Genomic DNA, 26,453 nt, shown 5'->3' with positions numbered 1-26,453 from the left:
AGGCGGGTGGATCATCTGAGGTTAGGAGTTTTAGACCAGCCTAGCCAACATGGTGAAATCCCATGTCTACTAAAAATACAAAAATTAGCCAGGCATGGTGGCACATGCCTGTAATCCCAACTACTAGGGGGGCTGAGGCAGGAGGATCACTTGGACCTGGGAGGCAGAGGTTGCAGTGAGCTGAGATCGTGCCACTGCACTCCAGCCTGGGCAACAGGGCAAGACTCCATCTCAAAAAAAAAAAAAAATTAGCTTTAGTCACTAAATATAAAGCTTATGAAGGATTAATTTATTTCTCCCTTTGAACAAATTATATCTATTAGATTATACGACTGACTTATAAAGTATCTAAATGTGTTATGTTTTTAAAGCTCTATGGGTATTTAAAAGAAATGTGTACTACAATTAGGATTTATTTTTAAATATTAGGCTGGGTGCAGTGGCTTACGCCTGTAATCCCAGCACTTTGGGAGGCCAAGGCAGGAGGATCACCTGAGGTAGGGAGTTCAAGACCAGCCTGACCAACATGGAGAACCCCCGTCTCCACTGAAAATACAAAAAACTAGCCAGGCCTGGTGGCGCATGCTTGTAATCCCAGCTAGTAGGGAGGCTGAGGCAGGAGAATTGCTTGAACCTGGGAGGTGGAGGTTGCGGTGAGTCAAGATCGCACCATGGCACTCCAGCCTGGGCAACAAGAGTGAAACTCCATCTCAAAAAAAAAAAAATTAAACTCAGTTGGGCGCGGTGGCTTAGGTCTGTAATCCCAGCATTTTGGGAGGCCGAGACAGGCATATCCACAAGGTTAGGAGTTCAAGACCAGCCCAGCCAAAATGGTGAAACTTCATCTCTACTAAAAATACAAAATTTGGCTGGGCGTGGTGGTGTGTGCCCGTAGTCCCAGTCACTCGGGAGGCTGAGGCAGGAGAACTGCTTGAACTTAGCAGGCAGAGGTTGCAGTAAACCAAGATTGCGCCACTGCACTCCAGTCTGGGCGACAGCGAGACTCTGTCTCAAAAAAAAAAAAAATTAAACTCTAGGACAACACTTGAGGCTATAAGAGTAGATATCCAAAATTTTTTTTCCTCTGCAAGATGTAAGGGAAACACTACAATGGATGAGCTATTTATTTAGTACTTACCACAGCAGCAGAGTTACTGCTTTTCAACTTTGAATTCAATGTTGAAAATTCACCAAGAGTAATAACACATTTTGAGAGATCTATCACTTTAGTGTTCAGTTCTTTAAATTTAGTTAAGAGAGGACAAGACGGTGGTTTCAAATGCCACAAACAACACCCTAAAGAAAAATAGAAAAATATCTTAATAAACCTTATTTATATACTATCCATTTACTGAATGTAAAATATGTAAACACGAAAAGACTTGACAACTACATAGTTAACACAAACGTACCAAAAACCCACTGACTATAAAGGGAACAAAATCCTACCCTCCAACAAATAGAATTAATAAAAATCACCTAGACTTCCCTCTCAGTTGTTAAAAACAAACAAATATTAACAAACTTTCCTTTCTTTTCAAATCAACCTTGATACTCAGGTTAAAACTTTTAGAAGGGCCAGGCGCAGTGGCTCACGCCTGTCATTCCAGCACTTTGGGAAGCCAAGGCAGGTGGATCACTTGAGGTCAGGAGTTCGAGACCAGCCTGGCCAACATGGTGAAACCCTTTCTCTACTAAAAATACAAAAATTAGCCAGGCATGGTGGTGCACACCTGTAATCCCAGCTACTCAGGAGGCTGAGGCAAGAGAATTGCTTGAACTCAGGAGACAAGGTTGCAGTGAGCTGAGATCTCGTCACTGCACTCCAGCCTGGGCGACAGAGCAAGACTCTGTCTAAAAAAGAAAAAGAAAAAGAAAAACCATTTAGGAGGCAGTTAGCAACCTCGTCTAAAGCTAAACTTTGAAGTTAGACCAGGATTCAAACCCAACCTCTGCCACTTACTAACCTTGTGAGCACTGGCAAGATCCTATATCTTAAGTTTCTTCACCCCCACATTCAAAGTGAGGGTGATAATTATAATACTCAACCTCTTAAAGAGTTGTTATCAGGATTAAACTAGATATGTATATGAATTGCTCAGCAAAATTCCAGACAATAGTAAGCGTTCAATAATTCTGAAGGTTGTAAGAGAGGTTCCCTCTGTGCTTGCCTCTCTGCTCATCTACAAATAGATATGCTAAGTTTTATAGCAGCATTCCTGTGAAAATGAGTTTATCAAAATGAGGCAAGAAAAGCATAACTAATTCCTACAGTTGAAGATACTATTCGAAAATGCTACATAAAGCTGTACTAGTAAAAAAAAAAAAAGACAGTCTTCATCAATTGAATGGCCAGTGGCAGAGATGGAAAATAAGAAAAAGTAGAATAAATTACTGAAAAGACTAGCTGGGAAATTCCCACGTACAGAAGAGAGGCTAAACTTTTTTTTTTTTTTGAGACAGGGTCTCACTCTGTCACCTAGGCTGGAATGCAGTGGCATGATCATGGCTTACTGTAGCCTTGACCTCCTAGGCTCAAGTGATCCTCCCACCTCAGCCCCCCGAGTAGCTGGGACTACAGACATGCACCATCATGTCTAGCAAATTTTAATTAATTAATTTAGTTGATTAGTTTAAAGACAGGATCTTGCTGTGTTGCCCAGGCTGGTCTCAAACTCCTGGGCTCAAGCTCTTCTGCATTGGCCTCTCAAAGTTCTGGGATTACAGGCATGAGACACCGCACCCAGCCTATACCATTTTACACAAGAAACTGGAGCATCCATGAGTGCTGGTATCCACAAGGTGGTCCTGGAAACAAACCCCATGGATAGTGAGAGAAATTGTCCTTAAAATTCCCACTAAAGTTACCATAAGCATAATTAAACCACAGCCTCATCTTTAAGAAACTTACATAGTTTAATGTTACTGCTAACAGTTGAAGAGTAAATATTCAATAATAAAAAACAAACTTACCATCATCCTTTTGTTGTATGTGAACGACTCGCTGGAAACTGGTACTCACTGCATTGTACACATCCAATGCAGCAGCTTTCTTTGCAATTTGCCGTTTCAACAAATCTGGCAAACCACTCATTAGGAAGTCACGCTTTGCTTTGCATTGAACATCATAATCCTGAGATTTTTCAGATATATCTTGACTTTTAAGAAAATGATGTGAAAATGAAAAGCTAAGGTTATAAACATTTAAAGGAATAAACTATCTAGAAAATAAACATTTTTAGGGCTGGGCATGGTGGCTCATGCCTGTAATAGAAGTACTTTGAGAGGCCAAGGTGGGCGGATCACTTAAGGCAAGGAGTTCAAGACCATTCTGGCCAACATGGTGAAACCCCATCTCTACTAAAAATACAAAAATTCGCCAGGTGTGGTGGCGCGTGCCTGTAATCCCAGCTACTTGGGTGGCTGAGGCACGAGAATCGCTTGAGCCTGGAAAGCAGAGGTTGCAGTAAGCCACGATTGCGCCACTGTACTCTAGCCTTCCAGTCTGGGCGACAGAGTGAGACTGTCTCAAAAAAACAAAAACAAAAACAAAACAAAAACCAGAAAAGAGAAGAAACACTTTTAAATTTAATTTTTAAAAACTAAATAAATTGGCAGGGCGTGGTGGCTCACGCCTATAATACTAGCACTTTGGGAGGCCAAGGAGGGTGGATCACCTGAGGTCAGGAGTTCGAGACTAGCCTGGCCAACATGACGAAACCCCGTCTCTACTAAAAATACAAAAATTAGCTGGGCATGGTGGTGGGTAATCCCACCTACTCAGGATGCTGAGGCAGGAGAATGGCTTAAACCCGGGGGCAGAGGTTGCAGGGAGCCAAGATCATACCACTTCACTCCAGCCTGGGTGAAAGAGGGAGACTCCATTTCAAAAAAAAAAAAATTTAAATTAAATTAAATTAATAAGATGTATTAAATTCAATAAATTAATATTTTAGGTAATACATTTACCTAAATATAAAATATATATTAGGTAATTTTATATAAAATATTTAAATGTTAGCTTTATGTATAAAATATAATTATATAAATAATTCATATAATTTTATATATAATTATATTAAAATTTTACGTTTTAGAATTTATATAAAATATTGACAAATATTAATTTTATTAAATTTAATTAATACATTTAGGTAATAAAATTACCTAAAATTTTAGCTGGTCAAATTCTTTTTTGCTTATCACAAAAATGAAAGTCTACCCATGTTAAGAAATTATGGCCGAGGCCAGGCGCGGTGGCTCAAGCCTGTAATCCCAGCACTTTGGGAGGCCGAGACGGGCAGATCACGAGGTCAGGAGATCGAGACCATCTTGGCTAACACAGTGAAACCCCGTCTCTACTAAAAAATACAAAAAAATAGCCGGGCGAGGTGGCGGGCGCCTGTAGTCCCAGCTACTCGGGAGGCTGAGGCAGGAGAATGGTGTAAACCTGGGAGGTGGAGCTTGCAGTGAGCTGACATCCGGCCACTACACTCCAGCCTGGGCGACAGAGCGAGACTCCATCTCAAAAAAAAAAAAAAAGAAATTAAATAAAAATAAATATGTATAGAAAAAAGTGACTTAACGGACATCCACCAATTGCACTTCAAAGCAGTCCTCCTGTCTTGACCCTTGACCTCCTGGTCTCAAGCAATCTGCCCACTTCCACCTTCCAGAGTGTTGGGATTATAGACGTGAGCCACTCTGCCTGGCCTACGCTTAGGAATTTTTTTTTTTTTTTTTTTTTTTTTGAGACAGTCTCGCTCTGTCGCCCAGGCTGCAGTGCAGTGGTGTGATCTCGGCTCACTGCAAGCTCCGCCTCCCGGGTCCACGCCATTCTCCTGCCTCAGCCTCCCAAATAGCCAGGACTACAGGTGCCTGCCACCACGCCCAGATAATTTTTTGTATTTTTAGTAGAGACGGGGTTTCACTGTGTTAGCCAGGATAGTCTCAATCTCCTGACCTTGTGATCCACCCACCTCGGCCTCCCAAAGTGCTGGGATTATAGGCATGAGCCACCATGCCCGGCCCAGAATTTTTTAATATATATTTTTTAAATAATGATTTTTTAATACATCATTTGCAAATAAGGATAGTTTTACTTCTCCCTTTCCAAACCTTTATGTCCTTTAATATATTCTTATTTCCTAATTGAACTATCCAGGACCTCTAGCAAGAGATGTCTTAGAGCATGGAGGATGTTATGATAAGTGAAATAAGCTGAACACAGAAAGATAAATACCCCATATTCTCACTCCTGTGTGGAAGCTAAAAGAGTTACCCTTAGCCTGGGTAACATAGCAACAACTTGTGTCTACCAAAAAAACAATTAGCTGGACACGGTGGTGCACATCTGTGGTTCCAGCTATTTGGGAGGCTAAGATGGAAGGATCACTTGAACCCAGGAGGTCGAGGCTGCAGTGAACTGTGAGCGCACCACTGCATTCCAGCCTAGGCAACAGAGCAAGTTGCTGTCTCAAAAAAAAAAAAAAAAGAAAGAAAGAAAAGAAAAAGAAATCTCATAGAAGTAGAGAGTAGAATAGTGGCTAATAGAGGTAGGAGAGGGGAGGGGAGAGGGAGACATAGCCAGAGGTTGGTTAACAGATATAAAAGTATAGTTAGATAGGAGGAATAACTTCAAGTGCTCTACAGTGCTAATAAAACAAAAATTTATTATATATTTTCAAATTTTGAAGAAGAGCAAAAAAAAAATTTTTTTTTTTTAACAACCGGGTCTAGCTCTGTTACCCAAGCTGGAGTGCAGTGGCGTGATAACAGCTCACTGCAGCCATGACCTCCCAGGCTCATGTGCTCCTCCTGTCTCAGTCTCCCAAGTAGCTCGGCCTATAGGCATACACCACCATGCCTGGCTAGTTTTTTTTTTTTTTTTTTAATAGAGATGGAGTCCCACAATGCTGCTCAGGCTGGTATTTTTCTGTTTTTATACCAATACAACACACTTCTATTACTGTAGGTTTGTTCAATGTCTTGAAATCAGGTAGTGTAGAGGCCTTCAAATTTTTCTTCTTTTTCAAGATTATCTTATCTATTCTAGGTTCTTTGTGGTATATCCATACAATGAATACTACTGAGCAAAAACATAGCCAGGCACGGCGGTTCACACCTGTAATCCCAGCACTTTGGGAGGCCGAGGCAGGCAGATCACTGGAGGTCAGGAATTCGAGACCAGTCTGGTCAACATGGTGAAACCCCGTCTCCACTAAAAATACAAAAATTAGCCAAGCATGGTGGCAGGCACCTGTAATCCCAGCTAGCCAGGAGGCTAATGCACAGGAATCACTTGAACCCAGAAGGCGGAGATTGCACTGAGCCAAGATCATGCCGCTGTACTCCAGCCTGGGCGACAGAGTGAGACTTGGTATCAAAAAAAAAAAAAAAAGAAAGAAAAGAAAAAGAAAACTAATGATATATTTGACAACATGAATAAATCTCAAAATCATCGTGCCAACTACAAGAAGCCAGACACAAAAGAGCATATGCTATATGATTTCACTAATATAAAATTCTAGAAAATATAGATTAGTATAAAGAAAAGAGAAAAGAGACTGGCGTTTGCCTGGGTTGGGTACACTTAGAGAATGGACTATAAAAAGAGCATGACAAGTCTGAGGCAAGTAACGGAAATAACTTGGTATCTTGATTATGGTGGTTTCATTGTGTGAACAACTGACAAAGCTCACCGAAATACACACTTTGAATTGATAGAATTGACTGTGCATTGTGGCTTATGCCTGTAATCCCAATACTTTGGGAGGCCAAGGTGGGTGGATCACCTGAATCCAAGAGTTTGAGACCAGCCTGGGCAACATGGCAAAATCCTGTCTCTACCAAAGAAAAAAAAATACAAAAAATTAGCTGGGTTGCCGGGCGCAGTGGCTCACGCCTGTAATCCCAGCACTTTGGGAGGCCGAGATAGGCAGATCATGAGGTCAGGAGATCGAGACCATCCTGGCTAACACAGTGAAATCCCAGCTCTACTAAAAAAAGTACAAAAAAATTAGCCAGGCGTGGTGGTGGGCGCCTATAGTCCCAGCTACCCAGGAGGCTGAGGCAGGAGAATGGCATGAACCTGGGAGGCAGAGCTTGCAGTGAGCCGAGATCGCGCCACTGCACTCTGGCTTGGGTGACAAAGTGAGACTCTGTCTCAAAAAACAAACAAACAAAAAGATTAGCTGGGCATGGTGGCACATGCCTGTAGTCCCAGCTACTTGGGAGGCTGAGGTGGGAGGGAGGATCACCTAAGCCTGAGAGGTCACGGCTGCAGTAAGCTGTAATTGCACCACTACACTCCAGTCTAGGGATGACAGAGTGAGACTCTGTCTCAAAAAAAAAAAAAAAAAAGTCAGATAATGCCAAATGTTGGCAAAGATGGGCAGCTACTAGAATGCTTATACATTGCTGGTGGGACTGTAAAACTGAAAAACCAGGTGGGACAACAGTTTGCCAGGTTCTTATAATGTTAAACATGGACCTCCCTAATGACAGAGCAATTCCACTTGTAGGTATTGACCCAAGAGAAATAAGAACACTTGTCCATACATGTGTATAAGAATGTTCAGGCCGGGCACGGTGGCTCAAGCCTGTAATCCCAGCACTCTGGGAGGCCGAGGCGGGCGGATCACGAGGTCAGGAGATCGAGACCATCCTGGCTAACACGGTGAAACCCCGTCTCTACTAAAAAAATACAAAAAACTAGCCGGGCGAGGTGGCGGGCGCCTGTAGTCCCAGCTATTCGGGAGGCTGAGGCAGGAGAATGGCGTAAACCCGGGAGGCGGAGCTTGCAGTGAGCTGAGATCCGGCCACTGCACTCTAGCCTGGGCGACAGAGCGAGACTCCGTCTCAAAAAAAAAAAAAAAAAAAAAGAATGTTCATAGCAGTCTATTTAATAATAGCCAAATACTGGAAATAACCCAAATGCCCATTAATAAAGAATAAAAAATATTGCAGCAGGCCAGGTGCAGTGGCTCACACCTGTAATCTCAGCACTTTGGGAAGCCGAGGCAGGCGGATCACGAGGTCAGGAGTTCAAGACCAGCTGGGCCAACATAGTGAAACCCTGTTTCTACTAAAAATACAAAAAATTAGCTGGGCGTGGTGGCAGATGCCTGTAATCCCAGCTACTTGGTAGGCTGAGGCAGGAGAATCGCTTGAACCCAGGAAGTAGAGGTTACAGTGAGTGAAGATCACACCACTGCACTCCAGTCTGGCAACAGTGCAAGACTCCATCTCTGTCTCTCTCTCTATATATATTATATATATATGGTAGCATATTCATATAATGAGTACTATTGAACAATAAAAAAAACAGACAACTGATATGCTACCTTGCCAGAAAGAAGGTAGAGAAAAAAGTATACCTACTGCAGGATTTCATTTATACGAGAGTCTAGAAAAGGCAAATTATAATTGGGAAAAAAAAAGAATTTGATTTTATTACCTTTATCTTTAAGAATGTTTTAATATTTTAATTCTAAGAGGAAGCACATTTTCTATAAAATGATTTAAGATTTCCTCACCATATTCATCTTCTTTGTGAATGTATCAAATGGAATTAGTTTCATCTAACATATTTATATCCATTTTAAGTCATTTAAATATACTCATGTATGTTAGTTTTCTTACATTCTGTTTCTCTTTCCATTGCTATACATTCTACAAGTGTCTATACATACAGATTCTTCTCTATACCAAAATAAATACCTGACAAGTGCTACTTTTCCCTATCATTTTATTTCTGCCCTGTCTTAGGCACAATTAAAATAGTGTTTAACTTCTGGATGCTATGTATTCCATTTCAATTTGTCACTTTTTCTTTAACAAAATATTATACAGTTTTTATATATGCCCATTTAAAATATGTTTTCAAACCATGTAAAAAAAAAAAACAAACAAAAGAAAAGGCAAACTAGTCTATATCAACAGAAAGCAGATAAGAGATTACATGGGATTGGGCAGCAGAAATTAACTGCCATGAGGCACAAGAAGATTTTTTTGAGAGTGATGAAAATGTTCTATATTTGTATTGTGGTGGTAATTACAGATATGCACATTTGTTAAAACTCAAACTGTGGGCTGGGCACAGTGGCTCATGCCTGTAATTCCAGCACTTTGGGAGGCCGAGGCAGGCAGATCACCCGAGGTCGAGAGTTCAAGACCAGCCTGACCAACATGGAGAAACACCATCTCTACTAAAAATACAAAATTAGCCAGGAATGGTGGCGCATGCCTGTAATCCCAGTTACTCAGGAGGCTGAGGCAGGAGAATCGCTTGAACTTGGGAGGTGGAGGTTGGGGTGAGCCGAGATTACACCATTGCACTCTAGCCTGGGTGATAAGAGCAAAACTCCGTCCAAAAAAAAAAAAAGAATAGAAAATAAAACTCGAACTGTTGGCCGGGCGCAGTGGCTCACACCTATAATCCCAGCACTTTGGGAGGCCGAGGCAGGCGGATCACAAGGTCAAGAGATCAAGATCATCCTGGCCAACATGGTGAAACCCCGTCACTACTAAAAATACAAAAATTAGCTTGGCGTGGTGGTGTGCGCCTATAGTCCCAGCTACTCGGGAGGCTAAGGCAGGAGAATTGCTTGAACCTGGGAGGCAGAGGTTGCAGTGAGCCGAGATTGCGCCACTGCACTCCAGCCCGGCAACAGAGTGAGACTCCGTCTCAAAACAAAACAAAACAAAACAAAAGACTCAAAGTGTTTACTTAAAATGGGCACATATTATTATATGGACAATATATCTGAATGAAGTTGATTTAAAAACATGTATGTGTGCACGTGTTTGTGGGTGTGTATACTACGCAAAAGCAGCCAGACACAAAAGAATATACACATGAAGTTTATCTGATGTTCTAGAATAGACAAAATTAATCTATGGTAATAGAAATCAAACTAATTGATGAAAATAGAAATCAGAAAATTTTGGTAATCTTGTGGTGATGGTGGTGGTGGAGATAATAGGAAAGAGGACATAAAATCTTTCTGAGTTAAAAGGAAGATTATTTCTTGATGAGATGCACTTGTCAAAACTGCATACTTAAGATGCGTGTGCTGGGCATGGTGGCTCACGCCTGTAATCCCAGCACTTTGGGAGGCCGAGGCGGGCAGATCACGGGGTCAGGAGATTGAGACCATCCTGGCAAACACGGTGAAACTCCATCTCTACTAAAAATACAAAAAAATTAGCCGGGCGTGGTGGCGGGCTCCTGTAGTCCCAGCTTCTAGGGAGGCTGAGGCAGGACAATGGCGTGAACCCGGGAGGTGGCAGAGCTTGCAGTGAGCGGAGATCGCGCCACTGCACTCCAGCCTGGGCGACAGAGTGAGACTCCGTCTCAAAAAAAAAAAAAAAAAGATGTGTGTGCTTAACAATATATAATTATACCTCAGTAAAACTGAAACAGAAAACAAAGATAATCTGAACCCACATTGCTCCTAGACCTGATCTTCCATCATGCCACCCAGGCACATAAACTAGAACTTACATGTCATCCTATATACCTTCCTCTCCCATACCCTCACCCCCACAAATCTCATTAATCATCAAGAGATTTTTAATTCATCTCCAAAAATCTTTTTGCATGTCATCCCCAACAACCTATTCCTTATCTCCATCATCTCACAATACCTGGACTCCTACATGCACTCTAACCCCTCTTCCATTCCATTCTTTATCCAGCAGGCTGATTAAACTTCTAAAATCCAAATCTGTTTATGTCCATATTTATGTTTAAAACCCTTTGGCTGCTTCTTATTTGCTCTTAACATAATGATAAAATCCCTTAACAAGGTCTCCAAGGTCCTATGTTGGCTAGCACCCACCTCTCACCCTTGCTCTCTGTGCTCCAGTCACACTAGCATTCTATCAGTTTTTGGTATTTAGCAAGCGCCTTCCAGCTACAGGGACTTTACACAGACCATTCTCTCTGGCTGAAACACAGTTCCTCCTCCTGATGAACTCCTGCTCATCCTTCAGATTTCAGTTCAGACGTCATTTCCTCAGTGAAGCCTTCTTTAACCAGACCAAACCTCCTCAATACGAATTATACCTCTCCTTAGAACAACTGCAATTTTTCTTTTGTTGGCCCAATGAATGTTTAATCATAGACTATCTTCCATCTCCACTTAAGCCACATGAGGACAGGGAATATGTCCTGTCTTATCCCCATAATATCTCTGAGACCAAAAACAGTGCCTGGTACATACTAGTAGGTATTTAAATATTTACTGAATAAAATTCATTATCAGCTTTTTGTGTTTTTGGTTTGCTTATTATTCTGTTTTGCCTAGCGATGGCCAAAGCATTTGCAAAAAAACAAGACATTCAAATAGCAGTGGCAGTGTTGTCAATATTTTCAACTTTGAAACTGGACTTACTAGAGTTTCAAATAATTCACATGCCTTCTCATCAAAGTAAACGAATCAATACAAATACATTCCATAAAATATTTTGGCATTTAAAAATTTGTATTGGACTGACCTGTTTTCATCAAAACCAGGGACAGGATCAGCTGCTTTTTGTGCTTTTCTGGCAAGAAATAAAGGAGCGACTTTCATTTTTCCTTAGAAAAATAAACACTTAGGTTAGTATCAATGTTTACCATCTCCACCTTCAGTTACTTTTTTTTTTTTTTTTTTTTTTTTTTTGAGAAGGAGTCTCACTCTGTAACCCAAGCTGGAGTGCAGTGCCACGATCTTGGCTCTCTGCAACCTCCGCCTCCAGGGCTCAAGCAATTCTCGTGCCTCAGCCTCCTGAGTAGCTGGAACTACAAGTACGCACCACCACACCCGGCTGATTTTTTGCCTTTTAGTAGAGCAAGACTCTGTCACCAAAAAAAAAAAAAAAAAAGAAAAAGAAAAACTCTTCACTATATCATAACTTTACTTACTAAAATAGAAATATAATACAGTTAAAATTTTATATAAGATACTAAATTTCAATCATCAGCACATTCAGAATAATACCCCAAAACACAAAAACAAAACAAAAACCCTAAAACATTCTAATATACATCATAAACATCATAAATGTTATTAAATCTGATTACCAGGTACATTTTTAGTGGATGTGTTAAGTTTCTTTCCTAGCACATCATTCAAACACTGAAGTTTCTTCTGATTTTTCTCTGGATGCTTTAAAGCAGTAGGACTTGAATCTATTATTATAACAGAATCCTAAGACAAAATAGGAGGAAAAATGTAATTAAATCATATAATATCATTGAAATTTCAAAAGAATCACAGTGATAGAAATCATAGAAAACATAATTAGCAGCTCCATACACCTCCCATCAGATATTATCTGATTGAAACAGAAAACACATGATAGAATAGCAGGAGTCCATGCTTACATCATACAAGCTTATATGATATCAGGGTGCGTTTATTATGACCATAGGCTTTCTTTTTTATTTTTATTCTTTTTCTTTTGAGTTGGAGTCTCTGTTGCCCAGGCTGGAGTGCAGTGGCGCAATCTTGGCTCACTGCAACCTCTGCCTCCCAGGTTCAAGCGATTCTCCTGCCTCAGCCTCCCGAGTAGCTGGGATGAGAGGTGCGCGCCACCACACCCAGCTAATTTTTGTATTTTTAGTAGAGATGGGGTTTCGCCATGTTGGCCAGGCTGGACTCAAACTCCTGACCTCAGGTGATCCGTCCACCTTGGCCTCCCAAAGTGCTGGGATTACAGGAGTGAGCCACTGGCCTGGCCTCATGTTTGTTTTTTGTTTTCTTTTTGAGATAGAGTCTCGCTCTGTCGCCCAGGCTGGAGTGTAGTGGCGAGATCTCAGCTCACTGCAAGCTCTGCCTCCCGGGTTCACGCCATTCTCCTGCCTCAGCCTTCCGAGTAGCTGGGATGACAGGCACTCACCACCACGCCTCGCTAATTTTTTGTATTTTTAGTAGAGATGGGGTTTCACTGTGTTAGCCAAGATGGTCTCCATCTCCTCATCTCATGATCCGCCAGCCTCAGCCTCCCAAAGCGCTGGGATTACAGGTGTGACTCATGTTTTTTTTTAAATTGAGACAGGGTCTCACTCTGCCACCCAGGGTAGAGTGCAGTAACATGATCATGGCTCACTGCAGCCTCAACCTCCTGACCTCAAGCCATTCTCCCACCTCATCCACCCAAGAAGCCAGGATTACAGGCGTACACCACTAGCCTGGCTAATTTTTGTATATTTTGTAAAGCAATACAAAATATTGTATGCTGATAGCAATACAAAATATTGTATCCCTATGTTGACCAGGCTGGTCTCGAACTCCTGGACTCTGGCAATCCTCCCACCTTGGCCTCCCAAAGTGCTGGGATTACAGGTGTGAGCCGCCAGGCCCAACAAGGCTTTCTTTTTTGAAAAAGCAACTAAGGCTGGGTATGGTGGCACATGCCTGCAATTCCAGCACTTTGGGAGGCCAAGGCGGGCAGATCACCTCAGGTCGGGAGTTCAAGACCAGCCTGAGAAACATGGAGAAACCTCGTCTCTACTAAAAATAGAAAATTAGCCGGGCATGACAGCACATGCCTGTAATCCCAGCTACTCGGGAGGCTGAGGCAGGAGAATCACTTGAACCCAGGAGGCAGAGGTTGCAGTGAGCCGAGATCGCGCCATTAACTCTAGCCTGAGCAACAAGAACAAAACTCCACCTTAAAAAAAAAAAAAAAAGCAACTAACATATGACCTGGTATTCATATGCAGAAATTTTTTATAAAGCAACTAATAGACTGTATTCCAAATAAAACAGTCAATATGACCAAGCTATAAAAAGTCTGGTTATAGCCCTGTTGGAACTGTACATCCTAGAAATACATTAGAATGAAGTCTATTATTTTCCTGTCATCAGCATAGATTTACCGGCACTTACCATGTGTGAGGCAACATAGAAGAAATTAGGAATACACAGACAAAACTCAAGAATTGGCATCAAATGTTACATCTGAATGTAGGGAAGAGAGGGAGAGCTAGTCCATGGGCAGATAGTTTAACTAGTTATAATACAGCATGGTGAGTGTACCATCAACATACAAAAAAATACAAAAGTACAGATCAGGAAAGAAACTATTTGTCTTGAAGGCATCAGCAAGCACAGCTTTCATTATTTTCATTATTTATTTTTATTTATTTATTCTTTTGAGACAGAGTCTCACTTTGTCACCCAGGCTAGAATGCAATGGTGTGGTCTCCACTCACTGCAACCTCCGCTTCCCAGGTTCAAGTGGTTCTCCCGCCTCAGCCTCCAGAGTAGCTGGGACTACAGGCGTACAAGTGCCTGCCAACACACCCAGCTAATTTTTGTATTTTTAGTAGAGATGGGATTTCAGTGTATTGGCCAGGCTGGTCTCGAACTCCTGACCTTGTGATACACCCGCCTCAGCCTCCCAAAGTGCTGGGATTATAGGCGTGAGCCACCATACCCAGCTAATTTTTAATTTTTCTTTGAGAGTCTTGCTCTGTCGCCTAGGCTGGAGTGCAGTGGCACAATCTAGGCTCACTGTAACCTCTGCCTCCCGGGTTCAAGTGATTCTCCTGACTCAGACTCCTGAGTAGCTGGGATTACAGGCTCACGCCATCACGCCCGGCTAACGTTTGTATTTTTAGTAGAGACGGGGTTTCACCATGTTGGTCAGGCTGGTCTCAGACTCCTGACCTTGTAATCCTTCCGCCTTGGCCACTCAAGTGCTGGGATTGCAGGCGTGAGCCACTGTACCCGGCCCATTATTTTATTTTTTTGTTTTGTTTTTTCTTTTTATATATTCAACCAGAAGATTCTCAAATACAAGCACAGCTTTGAAGAGAAAGTGGTAAAATGTTCAGAATAGCCAAAAAGGGAAAACAACCCAAATGTCCATCAGGTGATGAATGGGATATTTGGCAACAGAAAGAAAAGAGATACTGAGGCTACAACATAAATCTTGAAAACACATCCTAAGTAATAGAAGCCAGACACAAAAAAACACGTGCTATATGATATCATTTATATGAAATGTCCAGAACAGGCAAATCTACAGAGACAGAAGCAGATCTGTAGTTAGTTGTGGCTGGTGGAATGAGGGGATTGGGGGGTGACAAGAAGAAAAGAATCTCTTTTTGGGGAAATTCGAAAATGTTCTAAAATTGACTACGGTAATGGATGCCCAACTCTGTCACTATACAAGTGTCACTGAATTGTACACTTTAAATGGTGAAATGCATGTACATGAATTATAGCTCAATTAAACTATTTTTTTAAAAAGAGGAGGTACTGGCAATTAGCAGGATCTCAAAGTTTAAGTAGGAATGCCTCACATAGAAGAGAGTACCTGAAATGTATATTTCAAGCTGATAACAATAAAACGAATACCGTGAAAACTGCACCATTGAGGGAGAAATGAACAATTCTGTGTGACTAGAGCAAAGAGTTGTTTTGAAGAAAGGGAAGAGGGCCGGCACTCTGGTAGGCCAAGGCAGGTGGATCAACTGAGGTCAGGAGTTTGAAACCAGCTTGGCCAATCATCGTAAAACCGTGTCTCTACCAAAAATACAAAACTGGCTGGGCCTGGTGGTACACACCTGTAATCTCAGCTACTCGGGAGGCTGAGGCAGGAGAATCGCTTGAACCCAGGAGGCAGAACTTGCAGTGAGCTGAGATCCAGCCATTGCACTCTCGCCTGGGCAACAAGAGCGAAACTCCATCTCAAAAAAAAACAAAGCGAAGAGGTAGCTGAGCCTATGAAAGATCTTGAGTGACTTAAGAAGGATTCAAACTGTATTCTGCAGACAAAAAATGCAGAAGGCTTTTAAAGTAAAACTGAAAATGATAGTGTCTCTACCACTTCAAGCTATCACACAAACAGTTTCCTTCTCCCACTCCAAACAGCAAAATAGGAGAGAATTTATACCAACAGATATTTATAATACTTACTCCCGTTTCTGACAATTTCTTCCTTTCAGGAAGTGTCTGATGTCTAGAGGAGCGCCTTAAGGGTATCACTATGTCTTCAGTCACCTTTGACCTACTGATGTGTAAAGCTTTTGCTTTCTCAATCAACTGTTTTGCTTTTGATATGTTTTTTGAAGCATTGCTTGCCTAGACAAAAAAATTGAAATATTAATTTACATCACAGGAAAATATATTTAATAATAGAAAAAAATACAATCGCAAATCACATTAAATAATCAACAAATGGTTATTCAAATCTTACCAGGGACCTTAAATTGAAATGTGTCTAGTTATTATTAGTTTACCTTTATTTCTTACTTGAAATTATCCAGGTAAATATATTTACATGTGAGTAAAACACCCAAGAGGATGTCTGCAGTATAGACTTGGCAATCTATTTTTTAATTTTAGTCACCAAATTCAGGCAAAGTACTTTCCAAATCTGAACAGTTACCCAGCCTATTATATGCATGGTTCTAGGCTGCAGACCATAAAGAAAATAGTATTATAATACACAGACCTTGGCCTCAAGGCTTTTTTTTCGGTTTTTGTTTTGTTTTGTTTTGTTTTGTTTTAACGGAATCTAGCTCTGCCGCCAAGGCTAGAGTGCACTGGCATGATCTCAGCTCAGCGCAACTTCTACTTCCCGGGTTCAAGCGATTCTCCTGCCTTAGCCTCCCAAGTAGCTGAGACTACAGGTGCACACCACCACACTCAGCTAATTTTTGCATTTTTAGTAGAGATGGAGTTTCGCCATGTTGGCCAGGCTGGTCTCAAACTCCTGACCTCAGGTGATCTGCCTGCCTCAGCCTCCCAAAGTGCTGGGATTACAGGCGTGAGCCTCCACACCCAGCCTCAAGCTTCTTATATGTGATAAAGAAGAAAGAGGCCGGGCACAATGGCTCACGCCTCTAATCGCAGCACTTTGGGAGGCCAAGGTGGGTGGATCACCTGAGGTCAGGAGTTTGAGACCACCCTGGGCCAACATGGTGAAACCCCCATCTCTACTAAAAATAACAAAAATTAGCTGGGCTTGGTGGTGGGCCTCTGTAATTCCAATGACTTGGGAGGCTGAGGCAGGAAAATTGCTTGAACCTGGGAAGTGGAGGTTGTAGTGAGCCGAAATCGTACCACAGCACTCCAGCCTGGGCAACAAGTGGGAAACTCCGTCTCATTTGAAAAAAAAAAAAAAAGGAGATGGCTGGGCTCGGTGGCCCATGCCCGTAATCCCAACACTTTGGGAGGCCAAGGCAGACGGATCACGAGGTCAGGAGATGGAGACCATCCTGGCTGACATGGTTAAACCCTGTCTCTATTAAAAAAGACAAAAAATTAGCTGAGCATGGTGGCAGGGCGTCTGTAGTCCCAGCCACTCGGGAGCCTGAGGCAAGAGAATGGCATGAACCCGGGACAGAGATCCCGGGACAGAGATCCCGGGACAGAGATCGCGCCACTGCACTCTAGTCTGGGGAACAGAGTGACACTTCGTCTCAAAAAAAAAAAGAAAGAGTACAAACAGGTACAGCGCAATTATACAGTATACTTTATTACTGTGTCTATCATTATGTATATACATCACACATACCTATATATAGAGAAACAGAGACAGATAGACCAAGAAGATCTATTACATAAAAAATACAACATAAGGCCAGGTGCAGTGGCTCATGCCTATAATCCCAACACTTTGGGAGGCCCAGGTGAGAAAATCACTTAAGCCCAGGAGTTCAGGACAAGCCTGGGCAATATAGCAAGACTCCGTCTCTATGAAAAATTTAAGAATTAGCCAGGCATGATGCCTGTAGTCCCAGCTACTTGGGAGTCTGAGGTGAGAGACTGGATTACACCTGGGGAGTTGAGGTTGCAGTGAGCCATGATTATGGCACTGCACTCCAGCCCTGGGCAACAGAGTAAGACTATCTCAAAAAATAACAAACAAAAAATACAACATAGTAGTTTAGAGTACAAAGAGTATTTCAGGCTGAATCCTTTGGAACAAGGTTGAAAAGGTATTATGATATGGAAAAAGAGCATTAGGTAAGAATAAAGTCTGACCTTTGGGCCTAGCACTGCCATTGGTATACAATGTGACCATGTGCATTTAAATATTATCTTCCAGAGAATGTGCTTTCCATATTGAGTTCAACAAGTTTTTATGTTGGAATTGAGCATACACACACAGAAAGAGGCAGAACAGTTTACATTATGTGATCCCTTTAAAAAAAGATGATATATCGGCCAGGCGTGGTGGCTCACACCTGTAATCCCAGCACTTTGGGAGGCTGAGGTGGGTGGATAAGGAGGTCAGGAGATTGAGACCATGATGAAACTCCATCTCTACTAAAAATACAAAAAATTAGCTGGGCGGGGTGGCGGCGCCTGTAGTCCCAGCTACTTGGGAGGCTGAGGCAAGAGAATGGCGTGAACCCGGGAGGCGGAGCTTGCAGTGAGCTGAGATCACGCCACTGCACTCCAGCCTAGGCAACAGAGTAAGACTCTGTCTCAAAAAAAAAAACCCAAAAACCAAAAAAAAAAAAAACAGATGATGTATCTATTTAAGCAGAGAAAAATGTCTGGAGAGAAAAAATCTAACTATTAAACTATTATCTGAAAGGATAAACAATAAGCTGTTATGAATATGGAGCTGTTAGGAGAACCAGTTTCTTATTCTCATAGAAACATGAAAAATCTGGCCAGTCACAGTGGCTCATGCCTGTAATACCAGCACTGTGGGAGGCCAAGGCTGGAGGATTGCTTGATGCTAGGAGTTTGAGACCAGCCTGGGCCAAATAGCAAGACCCTGTCTCTACAGAAATAACAAATGAAAAGAAAAAAGAAATAAAAAAGAAAAATCTCACCCAGAAAATTACTAAGATTTTCTCCTAGAGCTAGTACACAAGCCTGGATAAGGCTTCAGAGAACAACAAGGGCCCTGTGGTAAGAGGTTCATTGACAGAGAATGAGATAAAATAATTGATCTAAGTAAGTTTGGATAAAGGTCCCAATCTGGATACATTTGAGACTTCTCTTGCTGGAAAATTTACCATTAAATCCCAATTTTAAGTAGTACGTGAGGCAAACCAAGGCATAATATCTCTAAAAAAAATTAAAGTTGAAGTTGTCCTCTAGAATTAAGAATAAAATATGTGGGACAGAGTTCACCACAGAGACTTTTAACCTTTAGCTGTGGTATAATTAGCTGGAATCTTGCATGTTTTCCAAAAGACTAAGGACCATATTTCTTTTTTTTTTTTTTTGAGACGGAATCTCGCTTTGTCACCCAGGCTGGAGTCAGTGGCGTAATCTCGGCTCACTGCAAGCTCCACCTCCCGGGTTCATGCCATTCTCCTGCCTCAGCCTCCCCGGTAGCTGGGACTACAGGGGCCTACCAATACGCCCGGCTAATTTTTTTATTTTCAGTAGAGATGGGGTTTCACCGTGTTAGCCAGGATGGTCTCGATCTCCTGACCTGGTGATCCGCCTGCTTCGGCCTCCCAAAGTGCTGGGACTAAAGACCGTCTTTCTAACTGCTTATAGTTGTGTAACTCTAGGAAAGACACTTCCCAGAATCGCAAATAAAAACACATGTTTCCTCATCCTATGAACTAACAGCAAGTTTCTTCATCTATAAAAAAGGGTTAAATAATATTTACTTTATGAGATAAATGATGTGAGTACTAAGCACATTGCCTAGAATGTGGTAAGATGCCAAAAAATGATAGCTACTAAATAGAAGCAAAGGAGACACAAATGTAGCAGTTGTTTTCACCCAAGGATTAATTCAGAGTCACCTTGGTGGCTTTTTTTAAATATACACACCCCTATGGGGAGGGGGTAGGGGGAGAGGGATTGCATTCTGAGTTTTACCTGATGTAAATGATGAGTTGATGGGTGCTGACGAGTTGATGGGTGCAGCACACCAACATGGCACAAGTATACATATGTAACAAACCTGCACGTTATGCACATGTACCCTAGAACTTAAATAATTAAAAAAAAAAGCAAAGAAAAGAAATACACATACCCATACGTACTCCAATTCTGCCACGGTGGGGACGAGGAGCTTATTTTGCAGAAACAACTAAACCACTCTTGTATATCTTACCTCTCCCTTTAAAGCTGTAGTTTTTCAAGTGGAAATGATTATTTTCCCCTCCAGGGAATAGTTAGCAATGTCTGGACACATTTTTGGTTGTCATTATACAGGAGTTAGTTGGGTGCTACTGGTATCTTATGGATAGAGGCCAGAGTGCTGCTAAACATCCTACAATGCACAGGACAGCCCTCCACAGCAAAGAGTTATCCAGCCAAAATGTCAATAATAGCAAGGTTGAGAAACTCTGCTTTTGGTCTCTAATCTACAGAAATAAAGGAAAAATTCAATCATGACCTACAGGCAGTGTTACAGACTGAATATATCCTCTGAAAATTCGTATGTTGGAATCAACCCACTATGTAATGGTATTAAGAGGTAGGGCCTTTAGGAGGTGATTCAGTCACGAGGGTGAAGCCCTCTCTCTACCTGTTCTCTACCATGTAAGAAAATAAGAAGACAGCCTCACCAGACACTGCATCAGCTGACGCCTTCATCCTGCATTTCTCAATCCCCGTAACTGTGAGAAATACATTTCTGTTGGTTAAGCCACTCAGTGTATGGTAATTTGTTATAGCAGCCCAAACTAAGATCGTCAGTGTTAGGGAAAATGATCACGATGTAAACTTACTAAGAAAGCTTTTTATAGATTATACTCTGCCTTTATCGATTGCTTTCACCTCACAATAAGATATCTTAATTAACTAGAGGAATGGGATAATAGTGAAAAACATCATAGAGTTGTAGTTAACCAATTTATAAAATACATGAATTTTATTATGGCTCATTACTTCCAATAGTAATGTGCGGTTTTTTTGTTTGTTTTTTAAGGAAACAGAATGGCACTTATAGGACTCTACTATTTTAACTACCTTTTTAGTGTGAGAAATAAAATCTCCATCAGTTGCTTCAGATTTCTCAGATCTTTTGTTAGATTTTTTCTTAGATTTTTTGGGAGTACTAATTCTGGTGAATTTCATTCTGAAATAAAAATAAGGTATTCAGAAACATTTTCATGATTATAACATAAATAATCCCAATTAAATATAGATAAAATAGAGCTTGTGCATCTGCATGTAATCCCAGCTACTCAGGACCCTAATATGGAAGGATTGCTTGACCCCAGGAGTTCAAGACCAGCCTGGGCAACACAGTGAGACCTTGTTTCCAGATAGACAGAGATAGATAGATAGATAGATAGATAGATAGATAGATAGATAGATAGATAGACAGACAGAGAGAGAGAGAGAGAGAGAGAGAGATAGATAGATAGATAGATAGATAGCTAAGAACCAACTAGGGCTCCAATTTCTGGAATGTTCTGAAACAGGAGAAAAAAAATAATTCCCATCAGTTTCAAACCACTGATTCAAAAGTAAGTCAAACTTGCCGGGTGCGGTGGCTCACACCTGTAAGCCCAATACTTTGGGAGGCTGAGTCAGGCAGATCACTTGAGGTCAGGAGTTCAAGACTGGCCTGACCAACATGGTAAAACCCCTTCTCTACTAAAAATACAAAAATGAGCCGGGCATGGTGGCACGCACCTGTAATCCCAGCTACTCAGGAGGCTGAGGCATGAGAATCACTTGAACCCAGAAGGTGGAGGTTGTCGTGAGCTAAGATCGTGCCACTACACTCCAGACTGGACAACAGAATGAGACTCCATCTCAAAATAAAATAAAACAAAACAAAATTAAATAAAATTAAATTAAAATTAAAACAAATTTTTAACTAAATGTGGCAAACAAAGAAGCATTTTTGAAGCTCTGTTCTTTTTCTTCAAGGCTGGGTGCGGTGGTCACGACTGTAATCCCAGCACTTTGGGAGGCCAGGAGGGTAGACTGAAGTCAGGGGTTCAAGACCAGCCTGGCCAACATGGTGAAACCCCATCCGTACTAAAAATACAAAAATTAGCTGGGTGTGGTGGCGGGTGCCTGTAGTCCCAGCTACTTGGGAGGCTGAGGCAGGAGAATTGAGTGAACCTGGGAGGTGGAGGTTGCAGTGAGCCGAAATCGCCCCACTGCACTCCAGCCTAGGTGACACAGCGAGAAAAAAAAAAAAAAAAGAAATCCTGTTATTTTTCTTATTAACAGCTGTGTTCTAGAAAAAAAAATACCCTCCAATACTTGAAGCATTTTTGTCCCCAGCTAATAATACATGCAGAATACCAGAACGTTAGAACAAAAACAAACCTTACCTAATAGGGCTCTCTGAATCAAAGGGTATTGTTATTAATTCCGCTGTATATAAACTATGCTTTTCTGATAAGTTGGCTGCTTTTGGAGTGGAAGCCTTTAGTGGACTACTATCTTGTACATCTTCAGAATCAATACCTCTAATGGTTTCTGCAGTAGGTGTGCTGCTAATTCTTCCAGATCTTCTGGTTGACTTGGGCGTGGAAACATTTAGCAACCTGTCTTCAGATTCAGCTTCAGAATGTGTAAGCTTAATATCTTTAACGCGTATGCTGGTTTTTCTTGATGATTTATTATTGTTACACAGAGAGGAAACCTTTAGAAGGTCATCATTTGCTCTATCTTCACAAACAAGACTTTCATTGTTAAATAAAGTGCTGCTTTTGAAAAATTCTGCTTTCCTTTGTCTTAAACTCATTCTATTTTGATACTGTTTCTCTTTTAAGAAAAAGGTTGTTTCTTTCTTTTGAGTGTTTCCCTCTCTGTTTTTGCCTGGAATAGCCCCAGTATCTAATGTTTTCTTATTCTTCTTATTTAGCTTTTTATTTTTCTCCTTCGTTAAACTTCCTTTATCAGTGTGTGCCTGTGAATTGCCATTTTTTGAAACCATTTGGATACCAGGATTTTCCATGATTTTTTTAGAATTATCATCTCTTCCTTCTTCATGTAGAGATTTTTCATTAAGGTCTTTCTGCTTATCAGAAGACTTTTTAACTCCATTTTTAAGTGCATCTGATGCTGGCTGCCTAAATGCTTTCATAAATTGCTGTCTTTCTTCTAGAGTGCATTTTGGTTTCACAGCTTCAGAACTTCCAGCTTCCAAAACAGCCAATTCTAATTCTTCCTCCTGTATAACAACATTAGATTTTCTTTTCTGAACCGTCTGTTCATTCTCAGGATCAGATAAACTATTTTCCATTTCAAATTGCTTTTGTTTCAAGAAAATTCGGGGTATTTTCCCTGTCTTTTTGAGCGGAATAGGGTGAACCTGTGCAAGAACAGTAACTGTCTTAAAGCGTACCTGCTGGGAAATTTCAGAGTTTTCTGATTCACTTATATAACCACTTTTGACTATTTCTTCAACAGTTTCAGAAGGAACACAAATCGACATTGTAGAGTCTGGTATCTCTTCCACTTTATTTTCCTTGTGACTTCTTAAAAATTCCTCATATGAGACAGTTATTGTACTATCATTCAACCAGGCTGCTTCAGTTACATTATCTCTAGAGTAGCTTGTAGTATTCTCCATCTGTTTACTATCTTTACCATCTTTTTTAAGCAAATTTAGTTCCTCTGCCAAGGGTAAGCTTTCAGATAGATCTACTACATCTCTACATTTCCTTTTCCTCAACTTTTTGAAGTCATTTTTTGTGGTCCCTTGTTTAGGATTTACTCTTTTAGAATTTTGCAGGGAGGTCATGGTATTTGGTTGACTTTTTGTATCTTTAATGTTTTCTGCAAGTACCTCTACTTGTTTCTTGTAAAGTAAAACAGAAGTACTACTTTCCACAAAAGCATTATTTAAACTACAGTCTTCTTTGCTATCATCGCTACTAATTTCAATTGGAGCTTCATTTTCAGTTTTAATATTATTTAGTTGATGAGATAAATTAACCCTCCTTCTTTTTTTCTTAAATTCTACATTTGAGAACATTTCCAAAGGTGTCATACAGTCTTTGTTGCTGTCAACAGGTACTGATTCAGATGACTTTATCTTGCACTCTTTCCCTAATTGCGTCTTCTCATTTGTGGGTGAGGTCTTTCTAAAATAATCCAGAATATTACTAGGTTTTGGTGGAGCAAAAACCCTGTCTCTAGTCTTCCCTAGTGGTGATAAATATTTTGTAATTGTTTTGCAGGAAGATCTGTCATCATCTTTCCTTCGCTTTTTGCATGGCTAGCAATTTAAAAGAAAAAAAGGCACTTATTTCAAGCAAGATAATACAAAATATAAATTTTAAACATGGATCTAATGGTTTACGTAATAGGATTAAAAAAAGGAAGCCTTCTTTAGGTGAAAAACGTGATACATAAGAAAGAAAATAAGCTTTAAAGTTAAACCAGGCCAGGCGTGGTGGCTCACACCTGTAATCCCAGTACTTCAGGAGGCCAAGGCAGGTGAATCACTTGAGGTCAGGAATTTGAGACTAGCCTGGCCAACGTGGTGAAACCTCATCTCTACTAAAAATACAAAAAATTAGCTGAGCGTAGTGGCGCACGCATGTAATCTCAGCTATTTGGGAGGCTGAGGCAGAAGAATCACTGAACTTACCAGGCGGAGGTTACAATGAGCCGAGATCGTGCCACTGCTCTCCAGACTGGGTGACAGAGCAAGACCTTGTCTCAAAAAAAAAAAAAAAAAAAAAAAAAAAAAGAAATCATACATGTATTAGAAAACGCCATTGAATTATTATTTATAAAACTGCAATTGTGGCCGGGCGCGGTGGCTCAAGCCTGTAATCCCAGCACTTTGGGAGGGCGAGACGGGCGGATCACGAGGTCAGGAGATCGAGACCATCCTGGCTAACACGGTGAAACCCCATCTCTACTAAAAAATACAAAAAACTAGCCGGGCGAGGTGGCGGGCGCCTGTAGTCCCAGCTACTCGGGAGGCTGAGGCAGGAGAATGGCGTAAACTCGGGAGGCGGAGCTTGCAGTGAGCTGAGATCTGGCCACTGCACTCCAGCCTGGGCGACAGAGCGAGACTCTGTCTCAAAATAATAATAATAATAATAATAATAATAAAAAATAAAAATAAAACTGCAATTGTATCAAAGGCAACATACATAGGCTCCGGAGTCAGGCAAATCTAAGTTAAATGCTGGCTCTGACATTTACTGGTGTAAAATGTTAAGCAAATTACTTTTAACTTTTCCATTTACTTTTTCAAAAAATTTAACTTACTTTTAGCTACTTTTTACCTTCTTTCATTTGTAGAATACAGATAATAGACCATAGGGTTGCTATTAAGCAAAATAATGTGCATAAGGTTTTTACCCTTACCATACTAAATGGTAAGTATCGTTATTATGAAATAGGGTTTCTTAGCATTAGGGCACCAAAACCAGAAACTGTAACGGAAAGATTGATAAAACAGACCACATAAAAATCAAGAACTGTGTACATCAAGTACCAGAAGACAAGCTGAGTAACTAACTGCCTTGATTTAGCAAAGGAATATCAGCATAACAACGAAGCAGACCAAAAAAAGTGGCATTCCAAGCACAGGTGGATGTATGAACTAGTTGAACTTAAAGATCTTTTTCAGAGCTAAAGTTCAGTGATTCCATATCACGAACCCAGAACTTGACCCTGGGATCCTCTGTGACATGCCAGAAGCACAAAACATCACGTTCCACCAACATTTCGGGATTTGGGAACTGGCTGTGTTATCTTAAGGCCCCAATTTACTGTGCCCCGCAAATATCTCACAATTCAAATGTTTATCAGGACTTGTCACGACTCTAAAAAACGACACGCTCTGGCAACCGCTGCACACAATGTGTCACAGCTGTGGGTCCTCACAATGTCCCACCTTTCCCCTTACAGAGGGAAAGTCAGGATCACCTCCCCCCAGACCCACCTCCCAGTCCCCCAAAAGACAGAGGAAGGAACTCAACAGATCCTCGACTCAACCTCACCTCAATCTCGTAGTCCTTCACGGGAGGGGGAGCAGCTGCAGCCGCCATGGCCAGGACCCCCACCATACTCCCCGCTTCCCGGAATCCCGTCTCCTAGGACCTTACGCGGTCCAGCCCGGTCTGCCTGGAGGCCATGGAGGCGGGCCCGCTCCAGTAGGAGCAAGTTTCTGGGATTCTGCAAGTTTCTGGGAATCCGTTTAGGATTCCCCCGCGCCCACCGACAGGGAGCCGGAGCGGAGGCTGGGCCCAGATCAGCCGAGTCGAACACGGAAAGAGGCAATGAGAAAGCGCGGGCAGCGAGATCCCTGAGGCACGGCCAGTGTATGCAGGGTGCCCTCGAAACCGGCGCTCCAGGCTGAGCGCTCGGAACCGGGACCGGGCCTGGGCGGGGAAAGCAAGCGGAACGCAGATCGGACCACAGAGTTTCGGAGGGAATTCTTGTCAATTGGGTTTTCGCGCCGTCCTGAGCGCAAGGGGCGGAGTTTACGGCTGTTTCTGGAGGCTGCGCGGACGGTGAGCCGAGAGGGCCAAAATAACTCCCTTGGCGAACTCGCGGGGGGCGTGGAACCATCGCATGGTGGAATTGAAA

At 41.6% G+C, this 26,453-nt stretch overlaps 1 protein-coding gene across 2 annotated transcripts in view; it reads right to left on the bottom strand.

Annotated features, from left to right (window-relative positions):
* ATAD5 (ATPase family AAA domain containing 5) overlaps positions 1–26,346 on the bottom strand; it is a 62,452-nt gene extending 36,106 nt beyond the window's left edge. For both annotated transcript variants that reach the window (XM_073004839.1, XM_073004838.1), the window contains exons 1-8: positions 25,865–26,346; positions 22,226–24,120; positions 20,901–21,009; positions 15,918–16,082; positions 12,071–12,197; positions 11,503–11,584; positions 2,974–3,158; positions 1,139–1,296 (exon numbers count right to left, since the gene is read on the bottom strand). In XM_073004839.1, the coding sequence (XP_072860940.1) occupies positions 1,139–1,296; positions 2,974–3,158; positions 11,503–11,584; positions 12,071–12,197; positions 15,918–16,082; positions 20,901–21,009; positions 22,226–24,120; positions 25,865–25,930 (2,787 nt within the window). In that variant the 5' untranslated portion in view covers positions 25,931–26,346. The remainder of the gene's footprint in view (positions 1–1,138; positions 1,297–2,973; positions 3,159–11,502; positions 11,585–12,070; positions 12,198–15,917; positions 16,083–20,900; positions 21,010–22,225; positions 24,121–25,864) is intronic.
* Positions 26,347–26,453: the final 107 nt, after the last annotated feature.

Source organism: Chlorocebus sabaeus, chromosome 16 (assembly GCF_047675955.1).
Source record: "Chlorocebus sabaeus isolate Y175 chromosome 16, mChlSab1.0.hap1, whole genome shotgun sequence".
In the NCBI taxonomy this organism is placed as follows: Eukaryota; Metazoa; Chordata; class Mammalia; order Primates; family Cercopithecidae; genus Chlorocebus; species Chlorocebus sabaeus.
Note: the sequence above shows the minus strand (reverse complement) of the source record. Positions and strands in the feature narration are given on the sequence as shown.